The sequence below is a fragment of the Sapajus apella genome, unplaced genomic scaffold (assembly GCF_009761245.1).
Source record: "Sapajus apella isolate SASKATOON/1434 unplaced genomic scaffold, GSC_monkey_1.0 scaffold153, whole genome shotgun sequence".
NCBI lineage: Eukaryota > Metazoa > Chordata > Mammalia > Primates > Cebidae > Sapajus > Sapajus apella.
In genome coordinates this window covers 1,456,389-1,477,970 of record NW_022437093.1, presented here as the reverse complement: position 1 = coordinate 1,477,970, position 21,582 = coordinate 1,456,389, and the positions used below count along the sequence as shown (strand labels likewise).

Here is a 21,582-nt window from a genome sequence, read left to right as displayed (position 1 = left end):
GTCTCATTGGGTCAGATACCTTCTCTAAGCTGGTAAAGTAAATTTATATCTCCAGCTCAATCTCTCTAAGTTAGCAATAGCATGTCAAACTAGTTATTTGATATCTCCACTGGGATTTCTAAAAGTTATCACCAATTTAATGGAATTATTGATTAATTTTACTAAAAAATCTCACGCCCTCCTCATCTCATTAAAGGCATCCCATTCACCCCGTTGACTGGGGAAGGTAGACTAGGTTCCATCTTTGATTTCTCCTTCCTTCATATTCCACATTTAAATCTAGGTTCATCAACACCTGTGAAAGAAGGGAAAACAAAATTTCGAAAAAGAAATCTAGGTTCAACTTGAAAAATATGTCCTGAATCCATCACTTGTCACCATCTCCACTACCGTAACCACAGCCCAAGCCACTGTCATCTCTTTACTGGGCCACTGAAACAAGCTCCTGTCTGCTCTCCATTTCCCCAGTTTCTTTATCCTATCCATACCAGCCAGAGTGGTCTTTTGAAAGCTGAAATCAGGTCAGGTTACTCCATGTTTCCGAGGCCTCCAGTGACATTCCATTGCAACCAAAATAAAGTCCAGACTTTATCATCATGCCCTACAAGGCTCTGCATTATCTAGCCCCATCACACTGACCTCTGTCTCTCAATCATGGCAAATTCAGTCCCACCATACGACTATTGTACATACTTTTTTTCTACTTATTCTTCCCCAGTTCTTCACATGGCTACTCATTTCTCATCATTCAAGCTTCAACCCAAATAGATCCTCTTCTGAGAGGCCTTCCTTGACCTTCTGTCTAAATCAGTCCCATCTTCTATTACTCTCTATTATGTTGCCCTATTTTATTTTTGACAGCATCTTAACAGTACGTCAAATCCTTTCTGTTTATATGTTAATTATCTCTCTCTCTCACTACATTGTACACTCCTTGAGAGCTAGAACTCCGTCACCTTGCCTACTTTTGTATCCCCAAAGCCTGTCAAAGTGCTGTTGATTAACTGACTAAATAAAAGTACATAGGGTCAGAGTCATTTATTCTCTCCCTATACTTAACTGTAACCAGTCTCTTTAAAGCAAAGAAAAATGAAAAATTGAATAGATTTGTTACAATGGAAACTTTCTTTGTTTCTAAGATAACACTGTTATCTCTGAGAATAAGTCCATAAAATTATAAGGAAAAATGTAAACATTAGTAAATTCTGGCTTGGCGTGATGGCTCATGCCTGTAATCTCAGCACTTTGGGAGGCCAAGGTGGGTGGATCATTTGAGGTCAGGAGTTCAAGATCAGACTGGCCAACATGGTGAAACCCCATCTCTACTAAAAATACAAAAAATTAGTTGGGCATGGTGGCATGCACCTGTAATCTCAGCTACTTGGAAGGCTGAGGCAGGAGAATCACTTTAACCTAGGAGGCAGAGGTTGCACTGAGCTGGGATCACACCACTGCACTGTAGCCTGGGCAACAGAGTGAGACTCCATCTCAAAAAAAAAAAAAAAAAAAAAAAAGAAGAAGAAGAAAAGATTACTGAAGTCTTATGCTCTTCATAACTTCAGAACTTCATATAGCATAAATGTTGAAGGTCTCAGTAACATCAGTTGATCTGACTCTGAGGTATACTTCCCTTGCCTTACAGGTGAGACAACAGTTGATATGAAAGACTTAATGGATGCTGTCAGTTACATCAAGGGTGAGCTGCAAGCTGTAATGGAAATATGTTATAAATAGCATCTTAATATTTGCAATTAATGTTGGAGAAGAATATTTCCCATTCATAAGTATTCAGATATTTTTCATATAACATATGTTCCATTTTTGTGGATGCTGCTGAAGTTGAGTAAACAATAACTCATCTATTTATATATCACTGACCATACTAATCTCCAAAATTTTCCCCTAAAGAGTTCTTCAGGCCAGGCACAGTGGCTCATGCCTGTAATCCCAGCACTTTGGGAGGCCAAGGCGGGCAGATCATGAGGTCAGGAGTTCAAGACCAGCCTGGCCAACATGGTGACACCCTGTCTCTACTAAATATACAAAAAATTAGCCAGGCATGGTGTTGCACGCCTGTAATGCCAGCTACCCTGGAGCTGAGGCAGGAGAATCGCTTGAACCTGGGAGGTGGAGGTTTCAGTGAGCCAAGATTGTGCCATTGCACTCCAGCCTGGGCAACAAGAGTGAAACTCCGTCGCCAAAAAAAAAAAAAAGAGTTATTACAAGTAGTAATTGATATCAAGAGCCACAAAACTTTTCATACCCCTTTTCCCACTAACCCCACTCTTAGAAATTTATCCTATGGAAATAGTTTTATTGAATAAAATTAAAAATGTTCTGCCTTAAGGACTTTCATTCTCATAATAGTGAGAAAATTGAAACTGATTAGAAATATCTAACCCTACAGGAATTACTACATAAACCATGATATGTCAGTTTAATGGGATAACGTGTTAAAATGCTTACTGTAAAGATTATGTAGGGCCGGGCACGGTGGCTCAAGCCTGTAATCCCAGCACTTTGGGAGGCCGAGGCGGGTGGATCACGAGGTCAAGAGATCGAGACCATCCTGGTCAACATAGTGAAACCCCGTCTCTACTAAAAATACAAAAATTAGCTGGGCGTGGTGGTGCGTGCCTGTAATCCCAGCTACTCGGGAGGCTGAGGCAGGAGAATTGCCTGAACCCAGGAGGTGGAGGTTGCGGTGAGCTGAGATCGCGCCATTGCACTCCAGCCTGGGTAACAAGAGTGAAACTCCATCTTAAAAAAAAAAAAAAAAAAAAAAAAAAAATTATGTGGCAACTTGGAAACATGTTTATGAAAGAATGATTTTAGGTTGGAAAAGCAAAATATGGGATTGTACATATATTAGATTTCTGCATTGTAAAAGTACAGTCTTATTGCCAAAGACCAAAATGGGATATAAAAAACTAAAAATGGTTCCTGTGTTAGAGTGATGCAATTTTATCTTTCCCCTGTTACATTAATCTGTAATGTTGTTACATAAAACTAGTCCCTATATGTATTTTAATTTGCTGTGGATTTTTCAGCAACCCACCAGTCAATTCCTAACCTCTGGTTACTTTCTTCTTTGTATCCACCTTCTGATTTAAAGATTTTGGTTTCTGACCCTCCTATTCTGGATGATAATGTATATAAGCACAGATAGTGTTCTTTGTACTTTGCAAATAATTCTGTAATATTTCTGCATTTCATTTCTTACTCTTTCTAAGGAGAGATGATTGATGTCCAGAACTTAGATAACTTTCTAGCAAGCGAAGGGATTGAACTCACAGAAGAAGAAATGAAGGAGTTGATGCCTCATTTGACATTTAATGGTGACGTATTTGTTTTATAGTTCTGTTGCCTTCTTAGAAGTGTATTTTTGGGCTGGGCATGGTGATGGCTCGTGCCTGTAATCCCAGTACTTTGGGAGGCCAAGGCAGGTGGATCACCTGAGGTCAGGAGTTCAAGACCAGCCAGACCAACACGGTGAGACCCCATCTCTACTAAAAATACAAAAATTTAGCCAGGCGTGGTGGCAGGCATTTGTAATCCCATCTACTCAGGAGGCTGAGGCAGGAGAATCGCTTACACCCAGGTGGCAGAGGTAGCAGTGAGCTGCTGAGATCATGCCATTGCACTCCAGCCTGGGCAACAAGAGTGAAACTCTGTCTCAAAAAAAAAAAAATTTTTTTGTCATCCTGTACATAACATCCTCAGAAATGATCCTTAACTTTGTAACACCTAGAACATAGCTTCCCAAACTTATGGGAAGGCTGGTGTGATATCATGGCACATGCCTGTAGTGCTAGCTAATTGGGAGACTGAGGCAGGACAACCACTTGAGCCCAGGAGTTGGAGACTGCAATGAGCCATGATCAAACCAGTGCATTCCAGCCTGGGCAGCAGGGTGAGACCCTGTCTCCGGAAAAAAAAAAAAAAATCAGATTTTTGTTTAAGTATAGGGTAGAGCCTGAGATTCTGCATTTCTAACAAGTTCTCAGGTGATGCCAATGATGCTGGTGCACAAACCACCCTTTGTCTAGCAGAGACCTAAAAGTTAAAGACAAGACAAGATATGTTAAGAATGTGCCTGACTTTCATTTCTTTTTTTTTTTTTTTTTTGAGTCAGAGTCTTGCTCTGTTGCCAGGTGCCAGGCTGGAGTGCAGTGGTGCAATCTCGGCTCACTGCAACCTCCGCCTCCCGGTTTTAAGCAATTCTCCTGCCTCAGCCTCCCGAGTAGCTGGTACCACAGGCACACATCACCATGCCCAGCTAATTTTTGTATTTTTTAGTAGAGATGGGGTTTCACCATGGTCTCGATCTCTTGACCTCATAATCTGCCCACCTCGGCCTCCCAAAGTGCTGGGATTACAGGTGTGAGCCACCGTGTCCGGCCGACTTTCATTTCTTAAATCACAAGTACAACCAGTATGCTAAGTTGTGCCTGAGGGTATGATTTCAGCCTGAAAAATATTACAGTGAGTGAAACTAGAAAATAAAAATGAGTATGAGGAAGCAATACTCAGGGGAAGGAAGGGGAATTTGGGGTTAGTTGATTTATTGAAATTTTTATTGTTGTTTATTGAGTCTATTTACATGGCTTACTCACTGGCCCTTGTGCTATATAAATACTTTTTTATTTCTACCACTTTCTTTTTTATTCTGATAACCCCAAAAAAGATGTTCTAAGTGCATTTGAGGATAGCATTTCTTACTATATTGCTTCAGTGATGTTGTCAGAGAGTTTCTATACAGCTGTGGACTTGAATTTTTTTTTTTTTTTTTTCCAATAACGACGGGGTTTCACCATGTTGGTCAGGCTGGTCTTGAACTCCAGACCTCAGGTGATCCGCCCGCCTTGGCCTCCAAAGTGCTTGGATGACAAGCATGAGCCACCACGCCTGGCCTGGAGTTGAATTTAAAAGAGTATATTGATTTATTCATCCAACAAATATTTATTGGTCACTGAATATGTCAGGCCCTATACGAGGTACTAGGAATACAAGGATGAAGAAAGGAGACATACTTCGCTTTCTCTACTAAGCTCAACTGAAAGTAGGAGATGAGACACTGAACCGTTAGGTTTCTGAAATCATGGTTTTATAGCTGTAAATTTGAACCTATCAATTGCAAACATATCTCCATTTTCCATTCTCTCTAGTTTTTCATTTCTTCCTATTTGCCCATATTTTCTTCCTCTCCTCTCTTCAGTTGAAGAGATTTTGTTTTTTGTTTTTGAGACAGGATCTGGCTTTGCCTCCCAGGCTGGAGTGCAGTGGCACCATATCAGCTCCTGGGCTCACCTTACAACCTTCGTCTTTTGGGTTCAAACTGTCCTCCTACCTCAGCCTCCCAAGTAGCTGGGACTACAGACACACACCACCACGCCCAGCTCATTTTTGTATTTTTGGTAGAGACAGGCTATCACAATGTTGCCCAGGCTGGTCTCCAACTCCAGCTGAAGGCAGACTGCCTTCAGATCAATCTTTACATAGTAATGGTCAGAAGCTTTCATGACTCCTTCCTGTGTTCCCAAAAAAAATCCAAACAAAACCCACTGCAACACAGCTCCCATGTACTTTTCAGCTTTCTCCTCCACTGCTTCCAACATGTCATGCTCCAAACCAACTGAACTACCCACAGTTTCCTCAGAATACCCTATTCCTTCTTACTTTTGTTCCTTTGATTAATACAATCTCCTAAAGCACAGAAAAGATGAACTGCTTTTTAAAAAGTATAGGGCCAGGCATGGTGGCTCAGGCCTGTAATCCCAGCACTTTGGGAGGCTGAAGTGGGTAGATTGCTTGAGGCCAGGAATTCGAGACCAGCCTGGCCAACATGGCAAATCCCATTTCTACTAAAAATATAAAAATTAGTTGGGCATAGTGGCACATGCCTGTGATCCCAGCTACTTGGGAGGATGAGGCACGAGAATCTTTTGAACCCAGAAGGCAGAGGTTGCAGTGAGCCAAGATCACACCACTGCACTTCAGCCTAGGAGAGAGACCAAGACCTTGCCTGAAAAAAAAAAAGTAGAGATAGGTGTCTCTTTTAAAGATTCATCCTTGCCAGGTACAGTGACTCACACTTGAAATCCCAATACTTTGAGAGGCCAAGGTGTGAGGATTACTTGAGGCCAGGAGTTCAAAACCAGCCTGGGCAACATAGGGAGACCCCTATCTCGACAAAAAAAAAAAAAAAAAAAAAAATTTAAGGAGCTGGGTGTGGTGGCACACACCTGCAGTTCCAGATGCTCAGGAGGCTGAGGTGGGAGGATCGCATGAGCCAGGGAAGTCAAGGCTGCAATGAGCCATAATCACACCACTGCACTCCAGCCTGAAGGACAGAGCCAGACAGAGCCAAAACAAAATTCATCTTTTTTTCCATCATATTCACCTGACAGAAAAATGAATCCAAATTCCAAAGCAAACCAATGTTTCTAGTTCTTCTAACTCACGGAAGAAATTATAGCCAAATACATTGTTTTTAATAATTTTACAACTTTTATGAATTTTTATGTGAATGCTTCTGTATCTGAACCAAAATATTTTACAGGAAATGGAAAGGTTAATGTTAATTCAATAATGGAGGGTCTGAAGAAGCTCAAACGTAAGTGAAATTTTATGATACAATATTAAATTATAATCTGATGCTGTATGTGTACCTTTATATGTGTTTTCTTGGTTATAAAAGTAATACATGTTCATTATAGAAATTTTTTTTTTTTTTTTTGCTCTGTTGCCCAGGCTGGAGTGCAGTGGCACAATCTCAGCTCACTGCAGCCTCCACCTCCCAGGTTAAAGCAATTCTTCTGCCTCAACCTCCCAAGTAGCCGGGACTACAGGCATGTGCCACCATGCCCAGCTAATTATTATATTTTTAGTAGAGATGGGGTTTCACCATATTAGCCATGCTGGCCTCAAACTCCTGACCTCGTGATCTGCCTGCCTTCACCTCCCAAAGTGCTGGGATTACAGGCATGAGCCACTATGCCTGGCTAGAAAATTCCTATATTTATCAAACAAAAAGAAAAAAGGGAAATTTTAATAATTCTTAATTGTGTCCTTTAATGATAATCCATAATTTTATCACCACAAATTTTTTTCCTTATGTGTACATAATTTTTGTGCATTTTAATCTATATCCAATGTATTTACATTCTGTTTTCTTACTCATATTAAAATCTTACTTGTTTATAAATATAGCTAGGCCAGGCATGGTGGCTCGTGCCTGTAATCCCAGCACTTTGGGAGCCCGAGGCAGGTGGATCACCTGAGGTCAGGAGTTTGAGATCAGCCCAACCAACATGGTGAAACCCCGTCTCTACTAAAACTACAAAAATTAATCAGTCATCGTGGCATGGGCCGGTAGTCCCAGCTACTCAAGAGGCTGAGGCAAGAGAATCACTTGAACCTGGAAGGTGGAAGTTGCAGTGAGCTGAGATTGCGCCATTGCACTCCAGCCTGGGCAACAGAAAGAGATTCCATCTCAAAAAATAAATAAATATAGCTAATGATCTAAAGTTCCTTTCTGGATGCCTCTGAAATTTAATACATAGTCTCAGTACTTTTTGTTTGTAGGTCTCTTATATTTAATATTTCTAAAATAAGTTTCTTTTTACCAAAATGCCATGTTCCATGCTTGCACAGAAAGGATGAATGGGAGATATGAACATTATGCTGTGAAATTGATCAACAGAGGCAAGGTAAAACTTGTCTCTGCCCTCTTCCCACACACGTACAACGTCAATCTTGAATTCATTTTTAAGTAATTTTGATTTGTTCTCTGCATCTGCATTTCCCAACAAGTGTGACAAAAAAGAAATTTGGTGTGTCTCTGAAAGCCTGACTGTGTTTCAAAAAGGAGGATGTGGCCGGGCATGGTCGTTCATGTCTGTAATCCCAGCACTTTGGTAGGCCAAAGTGGCCAGATTGCTTGAGGCCAGAAGTTGGAGAGCAGCCTGAGCAACATAGCAAAACCCCATCTCTACACAAAAATACAAAAGTTAACCATGTATGGTGGCATACACCTGTAGTTCCAGCTACACAGGAGGCTGAGGTTGGAGGATCACTTGAGCCCAGGAGGTTGAGGCTGCAGTGAACTATGATTGCACCACCGCACTTCAGCCTGGGTGAAAGAGCAAGACCTTTTCTCTAAAATGAAAAAAAAAAAAGGAGGCTGTAAGAATAATTTAAGATATGTTATGCAAGTATCTACAAAATGAATTTTGATAGAAGATAAATTTAAATTCTGGGTACCTATGCCTAACATTTCCAAATTAGTCCTGTTGTATTTTATTTGTAAAAGAAAAATATATATACCTTTTAATAAGTCCAGTCTATCCCATCTATTGCTGCTTTTGTTGGTGGTGCCAGAAAACTTTAAGGAATGTTCACTTGGTGGTTTTTATCCCCAGCATTTAAAATCATGCTGCTAACTGGAGATACTGGAAACCACCTCCCATGACCATGTATAAGTTCTGTGTTCATCAATAAGTATCTTTGAGCACCCAGACACTGTTCAAGAAAGTTTAGCAATTAACAAGAGATAAAGCAAGGTTCCCACTCTCACAAAAGTTAATTTTTACCTCTGATCTGGGAAATCTGATAGAGATTCTAGTCTCCTGCTTTTAGATAATCGAAGTTTCAGGGAGGGAAGGGGGAAAAAAAAAGATAATTGAAGTTTCACTAACCAAAGAGGCTGTATCAAGGTCATTATTAAGATAATCCCTCCTATCTGGGCAACTCAGAACAAACAGTTCTGTTAAACTAACAACCCCAGGTACACAGGCGAGTCATCCATATCAGAACTGGCTGTTAGCTATGTGTAATAAAGCCATGAAGGCACACTACAGATCTCTTTGCTTACTTTTCTATTCTTCTTTCTCCTCTTCCACTTCTTTTTTCCTCTTTTGTTATCTTCTCCCTGTCTCTAAAAATATATTTTCGCTTTTGCTCCAGCTTCCCCTTGTTTTTCTAATGTTATTCTTTCTTTTTCTTCCAGTCTCTTTATCAAACATATACATTTCACATGGCTACCCAGCTCACCCACATGCTTTCTTCACTTCATAAACCCCAATCCACCTGCTGCCACTGCAATATATTTTATTATGTGAAGTCTACAGTGCCTTAAAGAAAATTTAGACGTTTTAAAGTATGTTTCATATTTTTAGAAGTTTCAAATACTGGTTTCTATTTCAAAGATTCACACAGTAATACTCCATTTTCACTTATAAAGTTTTTTTGGCTGAGCGCACTGGCTCACGCCTGTAATCCCAGCATTTTGGCAGGCCGAGGTGGGTGGATCACAAGGTCAAAAGTTCGAGACCATCCTGGCCAACATGGTGAAAACCCATCTCTACTAAAAATACAAAAATTGGTTGGGCATGGAGGCACGCACCTGTGGTCCCACCTACTTAGGAGGTTGAGGCAAAAGAATCACTTAAACCTGGGAGGCGGAGATTGTAGTGAGCTGAGATAATGCCACTGCACTCCAGCCTGGGCAACAAAGCAAGTCTCCATCTCAAAAAAGAAAAAAAAGTTTTATACATGTATATTAAAGAACAAATTTTATTTCTTAATGCCATCTTGACACATTTGCCTTCAAATATACTATTATGATTTAAGTCTTCACATCCCAATTTCAGATAATTAGACATAGACATAAGGGCAATGGCATTTTTCACACTTAAATGTCTTTTTCTCCAATTTCCATTTCACCATTTCTTTCTTTTTCTTTTCTTTTTTTTTTTTTTTTTGCTGTCATAATCAAGTATCATTCATTTCTACTTTCTAAAGAATAAAGGTGAATTTCAGCTACCTAAGAATGATAACATAAAAATAACAATCATATATTAACAACTTCAAGGCCTGTTAAAATTTCTGTTATTTGGTGGTGAACATTCAGAGCTCCACTCTGGCCTTCAGAGGCACTTGGGTTGTAAGGTTCCACATGAGAATTTCTAAAACTGTACTTACTAGGGGCACAGAGAAAATCTAACATACATGTAGGGGAAAAAAAAGTTACTGTATAAAAATAAAGTCTGTTTCTTGTCATCTTCTAAGTCACATTCTCAACCAGAATGTTGCCACATGCAGTATCTAAGAATGGCATAGGGTGCCTCTTGCAAATTAATATCCAGGAAGAGAGAAGAGCCAAGCAATAGGGAGAGAGAGTGAGACAGATCAGAGGCAGAGAAAGAAAAGGTGCTTCACAGGTATAGATTTTCTTAATTCTACAGAATTAAGAAAATTTTAATTTTTATTAATTAAGAAAACATGTGTTTTATATTGGAGTTAATCCTTTTCCCATAGGAAAAATATTTCTTCTTTGTATGTACTGCTTTCTGCATTGCATATTACCTTATATAGCCTCTATAACCTAAAGGTATCGCCAAACATTTTCCATGTTTCCATGTTTTCATAATCTGCCACGGACCTTTCTTGATATTAAAATAATACATTATTGGTTTATCTGGCCAGGCAAAACCAAACCAAGTATAGGAAACTGAGTTATTATATCCACACTTTTCTTCTGAGAATTAATCTCCTCATGCTTAGAAAACAAAACTACCCCACATTTTTAGAGGAAAGAAAAGAAAAAGAGTTAAATCTGTACTATTAGGGTTTTGTTTGCTTGTTGTTCTGGCCATGGAAAGGGGTGGGGTAAAGGAAGATTTTGCAGTGAGTTAATTATGATATATATTATACCCAGATATTTCATAGGATAATTCACTAGAAAGAAATATCTATATCATTAAAAGGTAACTAATTAGTCAATACCTTCCTAAACAAAGCATTAATGAAAATGAAATGGATAAGAGAGGCTGGGTGCAGTGGCTTATGCCTGTAATCCCAGCACTTTGGGAGGCCAAGGCGGGCGGATCATGAGGTCAGGAGTTCAAGGCCAGCCTGGCCAACATGGTGAAACCCCATCTCTACTAAAAATACAAAAAAATTAGCAGGTGTGGTGGCACACGCCTGTAGTCCCAGCTACTCTGGAAGCTGAGGCAGAAGAATCGCATGAACCCAGGAGGCAGAGGTTGCAGTGAGCTGAATCACACCAACTGCACTCTAGCCTGGGCAACAGAGTAAGACGCTTTCTCAAAAAAAAAAAAAAAAAAAAAAGGGGGGTAGGAGATCATCTTCCTCCTGAATCAACAGATTTTCAAAGTCATTTTACTTCTTTACATCCTGAAAGATGATAAATGAATAGTCTTGATTTCAATGCTGACACTATAGTGCTTTTCAGTTTTTGCTTTTGGAGTGCAATACATTAAGGCACCAAAAGAAACAATATGAATGAAGATGGATATCCCATATATCTTTGACACTTTCTTAATTTTTTCACTCACTTGGGGAAAAAAAATAAGACAAAGCATGCCCTCCTATTCTACTTTCCATAACATCAGAAATTTATGTAATTTTGATTCTTAATCTTGTCTTTAAGCAAAAGGAATGGCGACTCTACCTAAGTTGAAAACTGCAAACGACATTAAAGGTGAGTATGAAACCTGATGTGAAGCCATTGTAAAGATGGGGATTAATACTTTGACTTACATCTTTTAATCCCATAGTTACTTTCCCTAATTGTCTTGTCAGTTTCCATCCTCCATCTACTTGTCCATAAGGTGAATGAATACCATTATCTCTCCAACTGTCTTTCTAAGTTCCTGTGCCTTAAGGTCCACACCACACTGAATCACATGTGATTCTCACATATTTATATTCTTTTCTAATGCTCCATTTGTGATTTTTTAAACCTCTAAGAACACTGTAACCTACCTGGTATCACAGTGTAATTTACAAAGCAGGTGTTTCTGACTCTGCCATTAAAGAAATTAATTCAGTTAATTGGGCCTTAGTGTCCTTAGCAGTAAAATAAAATGGGTGAGGATCTGGAGCACTGACTCACACCTGTAATCCTAGAGCCTTGGGAGGCCTAGGAAGATCAAGGCAGGAAGATCTCTTGAAGCCAGGAGTATGAGTCCAGCCTGGCAACTCAGCGAGACCCCTTCTCTACAAAAATTTTAAAATTAATCAGAGGTGTTGGCACTTGCCTACTCTAGTCCTAGCTATTCGGGAAGCTGAGTGGGAGGATTGCTTGAGCCCAGGAATTGGAGGTTGCATGAGCCATCACTGCACCACCGCGCTTCAGCCTGAGCGACAGAGCAAGAACTTGTCTCTTTCAAAAAATGCGGTGGGCTGAATTTGGTTGATGATCTATTATCTTTCAGCTTTAAAATTCCAGGACCAACAAAAGGACATTTAAAATTCCAGGTCTAACTTCTGTAGTTGAAAGGACATTATCAATAAAGTAAAAAAACTCACAAAATAGGAAAAAATATTTGTAAATGATATAATTGATAAGGATCTAGTCTCCAAAATATATAAAGAATGCTGTAACACAATAGGGCTGGGCACAGTAGCTCCTGCCTGTAATCCCAGCACTTTGGGAGGCCAAGGAGATAGGTGGGGGCCAGGATTTCGAGGCCAGCCTGGGCAACATAGTGAAACCCCATCTCTACCAAAAATACAAAAAATTAGTTGGGCATGGTGGCCTGCACCTTGTAGTGCCAGCTACTGGGGAGGCTGGGGTGGAAGAATCACTTGAGCCCAGGAGGTTGCGGCTGCAGTGAACCATGATCCTGCTACTGCACTCAACCCTGGGCAACATAGTGAGTGAGACCTCACCTCAAAAAAAAAAAAAAAAAATCAAGGTAGCTTTTAATATAGTAGGCTCTTGATAAATAATTGTTGAATTAATTTATAAATTAAGCCTTACCTTTCTTTCCCTGTGTGTTCCTGGCCAGAATGGGAGGCAGTGTACTAAGTTTAAAAATACTAGGTTAAAGTCAAATTGTGCTCATAATGAACAATTTTAGAGGTTTCCTATTCCCACTCTGGGGGAATAGGAAACCTCTAGAATTGCTGCCACTAAGTGAAAACTGAAGCATTTTTACGGGTCTAACTACATAACTTGCTAAGCCTTGGGTGCCAGAGATATCTGTGCTTAGCCATGATAGACTAAAGACACTCCTAACTCCTGTGCTAGAGAATTTACAATGCTATGAGACACATCAGATCATAAATACCTTGGTTTCTACTTAAAACAATCTTTTCTGTAATTGCTCTTTTGAAATCACTTTTCCCAATAATACCAAAGACTACAAGCCTATGAGAGTTTTTTTGCCTCTCTTTCTAGGCTTAAACAATTAATGAAATGATTCATAATCACCATGCAGTGAAAGCAGCGGAGTAAAATGTTTTAATTGAACATCTTTCAATTGACTGATGAAGACTTTTTTTTTTTTTTGAGACAGAGTCTGTCACCCAGGCTGGAGTGCAGTGGCGCAATCTCAGCTCACTTCAACCTCTGCCTCCCGAATTCAAACGATTCTCCTGCCACAGCCCCCCGAGTAGCTGGGGTTACAGGAGTGGGCCAACATGCACAGCTAATTTTTGTATTTTCAGTAGAGACAGGGTTTCATCATGTTGGCCAGACTGGTCTTGAACTCCTGACTTCAGATGATCTGCCTGCCTCAGCCTCCCAAAGTGCTGGGATTACAAACTTGAGCCACCACTCCCGGCCTGATGAAGACATTAACATGAAAATATATTAATATAGAAATTGAAACAAAAATAATTCCCCTTCCCTGAAATCCCAACAGTGTCAAAATGTTCAGAGTTTATAAATCACACCCTCATATACACCAAGGGTGCTGAAAGAACCACACTGAAAACATGCTTGCTGTCAGGTTGGAAGTAGCTCCTGGGTCATTCTCTCCCTGGGCCTGAGCCTGAGCAGTGAATGAGGTCACAGTTATGTGATGGAACAAACCCTTTATTGGATTCCTGATCTGACTGAAGCCCAGAAGTGGTAAGTAGCACGGCTTAAAAGTAGGTAAATATCAGGATTTTATAGGATTCTATGCCGAGTCTTTTTTTAAAAAAATCTATAATCTATGAGAAATGAAGGTATTTTTTTAAAGTAATGATTATTTTGAGGCATGGGATGATTTCACAGCATCTTTCAAGTGCCTGAATTGTTGAGCCTCTCTGGAGTTGCCAGCTCTGTGGTAGGTTTTCAGATTTTGAGGACTTGTAATTGAGTCGTTTAGAAACAAATGCTTTCTGGGCTCTGAGGTGAAGACCTGGGAAAATGGATCAAATTCTAACCAAACATTCAGAGACTTTTTTTCCTCATGATTGAATAGTATTCGATTGTCCATTATTCCTAAGTCAGCAACCTAGTTTTCTTGTCAGTGAACTGTCAAATACACTCCACATTTTGAAAAGATAGTTGGAAAGAAAAGAGCAACAAAGGGAGAAGCCCTACCCTAGCTTCTGGTCTATAAATAAGCCCTGTTTATCAGACTATGCGAGTGGAAAGGGAGGACTAGGGAGGCGGCGGTGATTAACGAGTTCATTCCGGAGTCTAGGGTAGCAGAACTGCGTTGTATCCCACCCCCATTCCTACTGTTAACCAAGACCAGTTGGGCTCTCCCTCCCTGACTCCGCGGAGGTCGCACGCGTGGAGGCCTCGCCGCCACCGCCGCTGCCGCCCGGATGTGCCACGTCGCCTCCCACCTGCTGGCTGCCCTCGGAGGCGACCGCTCCCCCAGCGCCAAGGACAAAAGGATCCTGGACAACGTAGGCATCTGGGCGGACGACGACCAGCTCAACAAGGTTATCAGTGAGCTGAATGGAAAAAGCATCGAAGACGTCATTGCCCAGGGTATTGGCAAGCTTGCCAGTGTACCTGCCGGTGGGGCTGTGGCTGTCTCTGCTGCCCCAGGCTCTGCAGCTCCTGCTGCTGGTTCCACCCTCGCTGCTGCAGAGGAGAAGATGAGGAGGAGTGTCCAAAGAGTCAGATGATGACACGGGACTTGACCTCTTTGTTTAAATTCCTGCTCCCCTCCAAATAAAGGCTTTTTACACAACTAAAAACAACAACAAACAAAAAATGTTGGTTCCCAAGAAGTGACAGGGCAGGGATGGGTCTCCCAAAAATAAGCCCTGGGAAAATCTACTTATTACCAGGCAGGCATCTAAGATGTAAACAAGTAGGCAAATACTTTAGAAATGCTGTACTATTTTATTCTTTGTCAACTATGACTTGAAATGTTCTACTGATTTCATAATAAAATAGTGTCTTTAAATAACTTTTTCCATATATTTCCAGAATGCTCATTATCTGTGTCACATGGCACCATTTTTATTATTTAATGTGTACATATTTAACAGATGTATACATTGTGAAATAATCACCACAACCAGTCTAATTAACACATCCATCACTTCACATAGTTACTATTTGTGTGTGTGTGTGTGTGTAGTGAGAACACTTAGAATCTAGTCTCTTAGCAAATTTCAGGTGTACAGTATGGTATTGTTACCTATGGTCACGATGCTATTTGTTAGATCTTCAGAATCCATCTTCAAACTTTGTATCACTGACCGACATCTCCCCATATCTCCTTCCTCAACCACCATTCTACTCTCTGCTTCTATGAGTTTGACTATTTTAGATTATACATATTAGTTCGATCATATAGCATTGGTCTTTTTGTGTCCAGTTTATTTCGCTTAGCATTTATTTTTACATAGGATCAGAGTGACACTAATTGAAAGGGAAACAGTGACAAGCAACTTTGCTTAGAAATCTGTGAACAACAAAGGGGACTTTCCACATTGCCTTCCAACTTTATGAATACCTCTAACTTGAGTTTGCATGTATTACCATTCCTTGAGGTCCTGGACTTTTCAAACTCCAGGCTTTGAGCTGAAAAGTTACAAAAGAATGTAAAAAATTAATCTGTAAACTGATTTCTTAATTGTATATTCTGAATTCCAGACCGAGTCACTGGCGACATGGCAGTTTCAGAAATTAAATCAAAACTTAAGCTGAATCCTTTAACAAAAGTACCCATCTCCCACAGTAAAAGGTAGGTAATGAATGTATTAAGGGTGATAAATATATTATGATAAAGAATTATTAGTGTTACCACTCTTAGAATTTTGTCTAGCAGGTTTTCCAGTCTTTACTGGGAAGCTCCTAAAAATGTATAATTATTAAGATTATTAATATATTAAATACTCATAAAGATTATGATGAAACAATTAAAATACTCTAAATATTTATTTTATAAATTTAGTTATAAAACAAAACATCGGAATTGAAGAGAAATATTTTTTATGAAAAGAAAAAGATACACATCCTTTTTGATTGGAAGAGCAGAATTATGTTAGGATACAGAATACCCTAAGAGGCTCAAGGAGTTATCAGTTATACCTTGAGATATTTTGAGTGTCAGTTTAAAGAAGAAAAAAGTTGGAAGATCTTAAAGAAGGCCTAAACCCATAAGCAAGTTAAAGTGTAGAAAAAGGGTCTATATTCCAAATGTAGCTAGTAAATGAAAGCTGGTAAATTAGCCATGACTGACTCTGGGCTAAAATTGGGAAGGGAGATTTGCCTGTAACATTAACAATAGCTTTTTCTCAATCACCTAACATTTACTTTCTATTTTGAGTGTATCTTTCCTAGTGTTACTGACTATGCAAGCTATCTTCTGAGGAAGTGAGTTCCTTGTCACTGAAAGTAGTTAAGCAGAAACTAGACAATACTACATATAATGGGGATTCCTACAGTAGATGAGAGGCTGGATTGGGTTCATTCCAAATGCAAGGTTCTTCAGTCATTTGAAACTTTGTAAATATGTCTTTCTCCAATGTTTTTTCCAAGGTAAGGTTTGAGATTGTGCCAAGAGTGTCTTTTTAAAGACAGGTAATAAGAACTCTACATTGCCTGGCCAGGCATGGTGGCTCACATCTAATCCCAGTACTTTGGGAGGCTGAGGTGGGTGGATCATTTGAGCCCAGGAATTTGAGACCAGCCTCTACCAAAAAGGATACAAAAATTAGCTGGGTGTGGTGGTGCCCACCTGTAGTCTCAGCTACTCAGGAGTCTGAGGTGGGAGGATTGCTTGAGCCCAGGACGCGGAGGTTGGGGTGAGCTGAGATTGCACCACTGCACTTCAGCCTGGGTAATAGAGCAAGACCCTGTCTCAAAAAAACAACAACAAAAAAACTTTACACTGCCTTGAATTCTACTTTCCTTTTGCTTCTTGAGAACATAATATTTCTCCATCTACTGCATCTTTTATATCATGCAAGAGAAATTTGTTTATATTTAGAAATATAGATGGTCTCCAACTTAATGGTTCAACTTACCATTTTTTGTTTTTTGCTTTTGTTTTTTTTTTGAGACAGAGTCTCCCTCTGTTGCCCAGGCTGGAGTACAGTGGCACAATCTCGGCTCACTGCAACCTCTGCCTCTCAGGTTCAAGAGATTTCTCCTGCCTCAGCCTCCTGAGTATCTGGGACTACAGGTGCACGCCACTACACCCAGCTAATTTTTATTTTACTTTTAGTAGAGACAAGGTTTCACCATGTTGGCCAGGCTGGTCTCAAACTCCTGACCTCATAATCTGCCTGCCTCGGCCTCCCAAAGTGCTGGAATTACAGGTGTGAGCCACTGAGCCCCATTTTTTCACTTGTACAAAAGCAATATGCATCCAGTAGAAACTCTACTTCAAATACACATGCAATCATTCTGTTTTTCACTTTCAGTACAGTAGTCAATAAATTACAACACTTTATTATAAAATATAGGTATTCAACACTTTATTACAAAATAGGCTTTGTGCTAGGTGATTCTTCCCTTCTGTAGGCTAATGTAAGTGTTCTGAGCACATTTAAGGTAGGCTCGGCTAAGCTATGTAGGTTAGGTAAATAAAATGCATTTTCAATTTACAGTATTTTCAACTCATGATAGGTTTATAAGGATGTAACCCCATCATAAATCAAGGAACATCTTTACAATACATATAAAATAACCTATTTGAGTAAGGGCAAACCTGAGCTTCGGAAATTACAAGCTGGACACAGTGGCACACACTTGTAATCCCAACACTTTGGGAGGTAGAGGGTGGAGGAACACTTGAGCCTGAGAGTTCAAGACCAGCCTAAGCAACATAAGGAGACCTCGTCTCTAGAAAAAATAAAAAATTAGACTGGGCACGGCGGCTCATGCCTGTAATCCCAGCCCTTTAAAGAGGCCGAGGTGGACAGGTCAAGAGATCAAGACCATGCTGGCTAACATGGTGAAACCTGGTCCCTACTAAAAATACAAAAAAAAGAAAAAAGAAAATATTAGCCTAGTGTGGTGGCATACGCCTGTAGTCCCAGCTACTCGGGAGGCTGAGGCAGGAGAATCGCTTGGCAGAGGTTGCAGTGAGCCGAGATTGCACCACTGCACTCCAGCCTGGGCAACAGAGCCAGACTCCATCTCAAAAAAATAAATAAATTAGCTGGGCCTGGTAATATACACCTATGGTTCTAATTACTCAGGAAGCTGAGGTGAGCCTGGGTGGTCAAGGCTGCAGTGAGCCACGATCACACCACTGCACTCCAGCCTGGACCACAGAGGGAAGCTTTGTCTTGAAAGAGTGAGAGAAAGAAAAAGCAAAGAAATTCAAGTAGGTAAGAAGAGGAAGCACGTGAAGAAGAAGTTAATGTTAGTAAAAGCTGAGAAAATAAGACAAGTTAGATAAAATTCCACTTTCAGAAGTTAAGAACAGTTTTGATACTGTCACCTCCCTTTCTCCCAGGCCCCTCTTTGAAACTGAATTGAATCTAATAAGTACTTTAGGGGTTACTAAATTAATCAACCATAATTTAGTAATACAATGCTTAGTATTTCTTCTAGTTTTACTTTTTAAACTGCTTCTTGTAAAGCCACAAAACTATGAGAGTTCATATTTTTTAAACTTTTAGTTCTACAAGTATCAAAACTAAAGACACTTTAAATTTATAAAGTTGGTCATTATTAAATTTTGCAGTTAAATTACATTTACTGAAATGTAATTAAATTTTATTTAATATAAGCAAACCCAGTTTTGCATGACATATTTTTGTGTTCTTAAACTAATAAACTACTTTAGATCTGTACAAAGTAGCTTGAAAGTATTAATATGTTTCTGCGTTTTCCAGATTTTACTTTCCTGAGTAAGTGAAAAGTCACCCAGGGTTTCAAACTTTTCAGAAGTATCTCTATATTTCTCTCTCTCTCTTACACACACATACATATGCTGGTAAAAATACAATTTGACATTTGTAAAATAGTTATAAAAGTTGTGGGGAAAAAAAAAAGAGTTGTAAGGCCAGGCTCAGTGACTCATATCTGTAATCCCAGCACTTTGGGAGGCTGAGGCAGGTGGATCATTTGAGGTTGGGAGTTCGAGACCAGCCTGGCTAACACTGTGAAACCCCAGCTCTACTAAAAATACAAAATTAGCTGGGCATGGTAGCAGGCGCCTGTAATCCCAGCTACTCAGGATCCTGAGGCAGGAGAATCACTTGAACCCAGGAGGTGGAGGTTGCAATGAGCTGAGATCACGCCACTGCACTCCAGCCTGGGCAATAGTGCAAGACCCCATCTCAAAAAAAAAACTGTAAAATCATCATAGATGGAAAAGTTCCTCTATAAGGGTATTCACCACAACAGTGTTTATACTGGTTTAAAATTTGAAACTCAAGGCTGAGAGTTGGAGCCAGAAAAGAAAATTGAAACAACTTCTATTTCTAACAACAAGAATAGTGTAAAGCAATATAGCCTTGATTTTTGGAATCAGACAAATCTAGGTTTGAATCTCAGATCTTCCATTTACTATCTGTATAGCCTGGGACAAATTAGTTAATTGCTCTGAGCTTTGGTTTCCTATTTTGTAAAATGGGGGAAATCATAACTGCTATTTTTTTTTTTTTTTTTGAGATGGGGTCTTGCTCTGTTACCCAGGCTGGAAAGTAGTGGTGCAGTCATGACTCACTGCAGCCTCGACCTTCCAGGCACAAGCAATCCTCCCACCTCAGCCTCCTGAGTGGCTAGGACTACAGGCCTGTGCCACCATGCTGGCTAATTTTTTTTTTATTTTTTGTAGAGACAGGGTCTTGCTATGTTGCCCAAGCTGGTCTTGAACTCCTGGGCTCAGGTGATCCTCTTGCCTTGATCTCCCACATGGCAAGGATTACGGGTATGAGCCACCATGGCTGGCCCGAAATTATAATTTTTTAAGGGAGGGGTGATGGGCAAGTTTAGGGCAGAGGTGGATATCAGTGGCCAACATTTTCTCACTGTTCATCCTGTAGCTATTGGCTATCCTAAATAAAATGTCCCTTCAGATAGACTGGATACATTGAGATGCTACAGTCATTCCATTAAGCAAAAACTGATGAGTAGGACTAATATGCTGGTTTCACATATGTAGTAAATCTAAACATTTTCCTATCTTTCTTCAGGGATAAAGGCTTGCCAGGATCTCCTCAATGCCAATTAAAACACACAGAAAAGAAGTTAAATGCTTCACAAATGGCAGGTAATGAGAATCATCCTCAAAGCTGAAGCGGAAAAAACAGCTCCTTAATATGTCTGATCCTTTCTTCTCTAAGAAAGATCTGAGATTTCAAGGGTTGTCTACACCACCATCATTTGAGAGAAAGGAAATTTTTGTGGGACTAGAAGGAAATTGCTTTTAAATGGACATCTCCCTAGAATTTAGGCAGTCCTGGTCAAATATTGTATTCAAAGAAGAACTTGTAGGTGTGGAAAAGAATAAATTCAAAAAGAACAAAAAGAACAAACATAAATCAAGTAATAAAGAACAAAAACACAGCTAGAGTCCTAGGGTTTCTCAAAGAAAAAAATATAATGATAAAATGAGCTACACTGGCTAAAGTTTATTCATCCAAACAACAAATATTTATTTAATGCCAAAAATGTACTAGGCATGGGAAACATAACAAAACAAGTCAGACGTGGTCCAAACCATGAACTTGCCAGGCACAGTGGCTCATGCCTATCCCAGCACTTTGGGAGGCTGAGGAGGATGGATCACCTGAGATCCAGAGTTTGAGACTATCCTGGCTAACATGATGAAACCCCATTTCTACTAAAAATACAAAACTTAGCTGACCGTGGTGGAAGACACCTGTAATCCCAGCTATTTGGGAGACTGAAGCAGGGAGAATTGCTTGAACCTGGGAGGCGGAGGTTGCAGTGAGCCAAAATCGTGCCACTGCACTCCAGCCTAGGCGACAGTGAGACTCCATCTCAAAAAAAAAAAAAAAAAAAAAAGGCCATGAATTTTTTGAATATATTATTTAAATTACAATATAACACAAGTTATGATAGGAAAAGTGTGGAATATAATAGGAGCATAAAGGAAAGTCTCCTACTGTGGTCTTGTGAGGGGAGAAGGGGAGTCCCAGAGAATGGTGATTGATGAATAGGAGTAAATCAAGCAAAGAGCACAGAGTGTTCCAGGCAGAAAGAACAGAATCTACAAAGGCCAGAGAAAAAGGAAAGGACGATGCGCTAGAAAAACTCAATTAAGTCAAATGTGGCTGTGTTTCAGTTGTGTCTGGTTTCCCGAGAGGCTGATGCTTTACTCCCCTAAATTGAGAAATTGACCCAAAAGACAGAAATGAATCAAAGAATCAATCAACCTTGACCAGCCC

The 21,582-nt window shown here is 39.9% G+C and overlaps 1 protein-coding gene and 1 non-coding gene across 2 annotated transcripts in view; both read left to right on the top strand.

Annotated features, from left to right (window-relative positions):
- Nucleotides 1–21,582, top strand: part of EFCAB3 (EF-hand calcium binding domain 3) — a 118,211-nt gene that overhangs the window by 66,467 nt on the left and 30,162 nt on the right. The window contains exons 23-27 of the mRNA XM_032265934.1: nucleotides 1,643–1,696; nucleotides 6,563–6,616; nucleotides 11,456–11,506; nucleotides 15,863–15,953; nucleotides 20,365–20,441. Coding sequence (XP_032121825.1) covers nucleotides 1,643–1,696; nucleotides 6,563–6,616; nucleotides 11,456–11,506; nucleotides 15,863–15,953; nucleotides 20,365–20,441 — 327 coding nt within the window. The remainder of the gene's footprint in view (nucleotides 1–1,642; nucleotides 1,697–6,562; nucleotides 6,617–11,455; nucleotides 11,507–15,862; nucleotides 15,954–20,364; nucleotides 20,442–21,582) is intronic.
- LOC116541691 lies at nucleotides 16,005–16,065 on the top strand. Its single transcript, XR_004264897.1, has one exon. It is a non-coding gene; the product is annotated as a U7 small nuclear RNA (small nuclear RNA).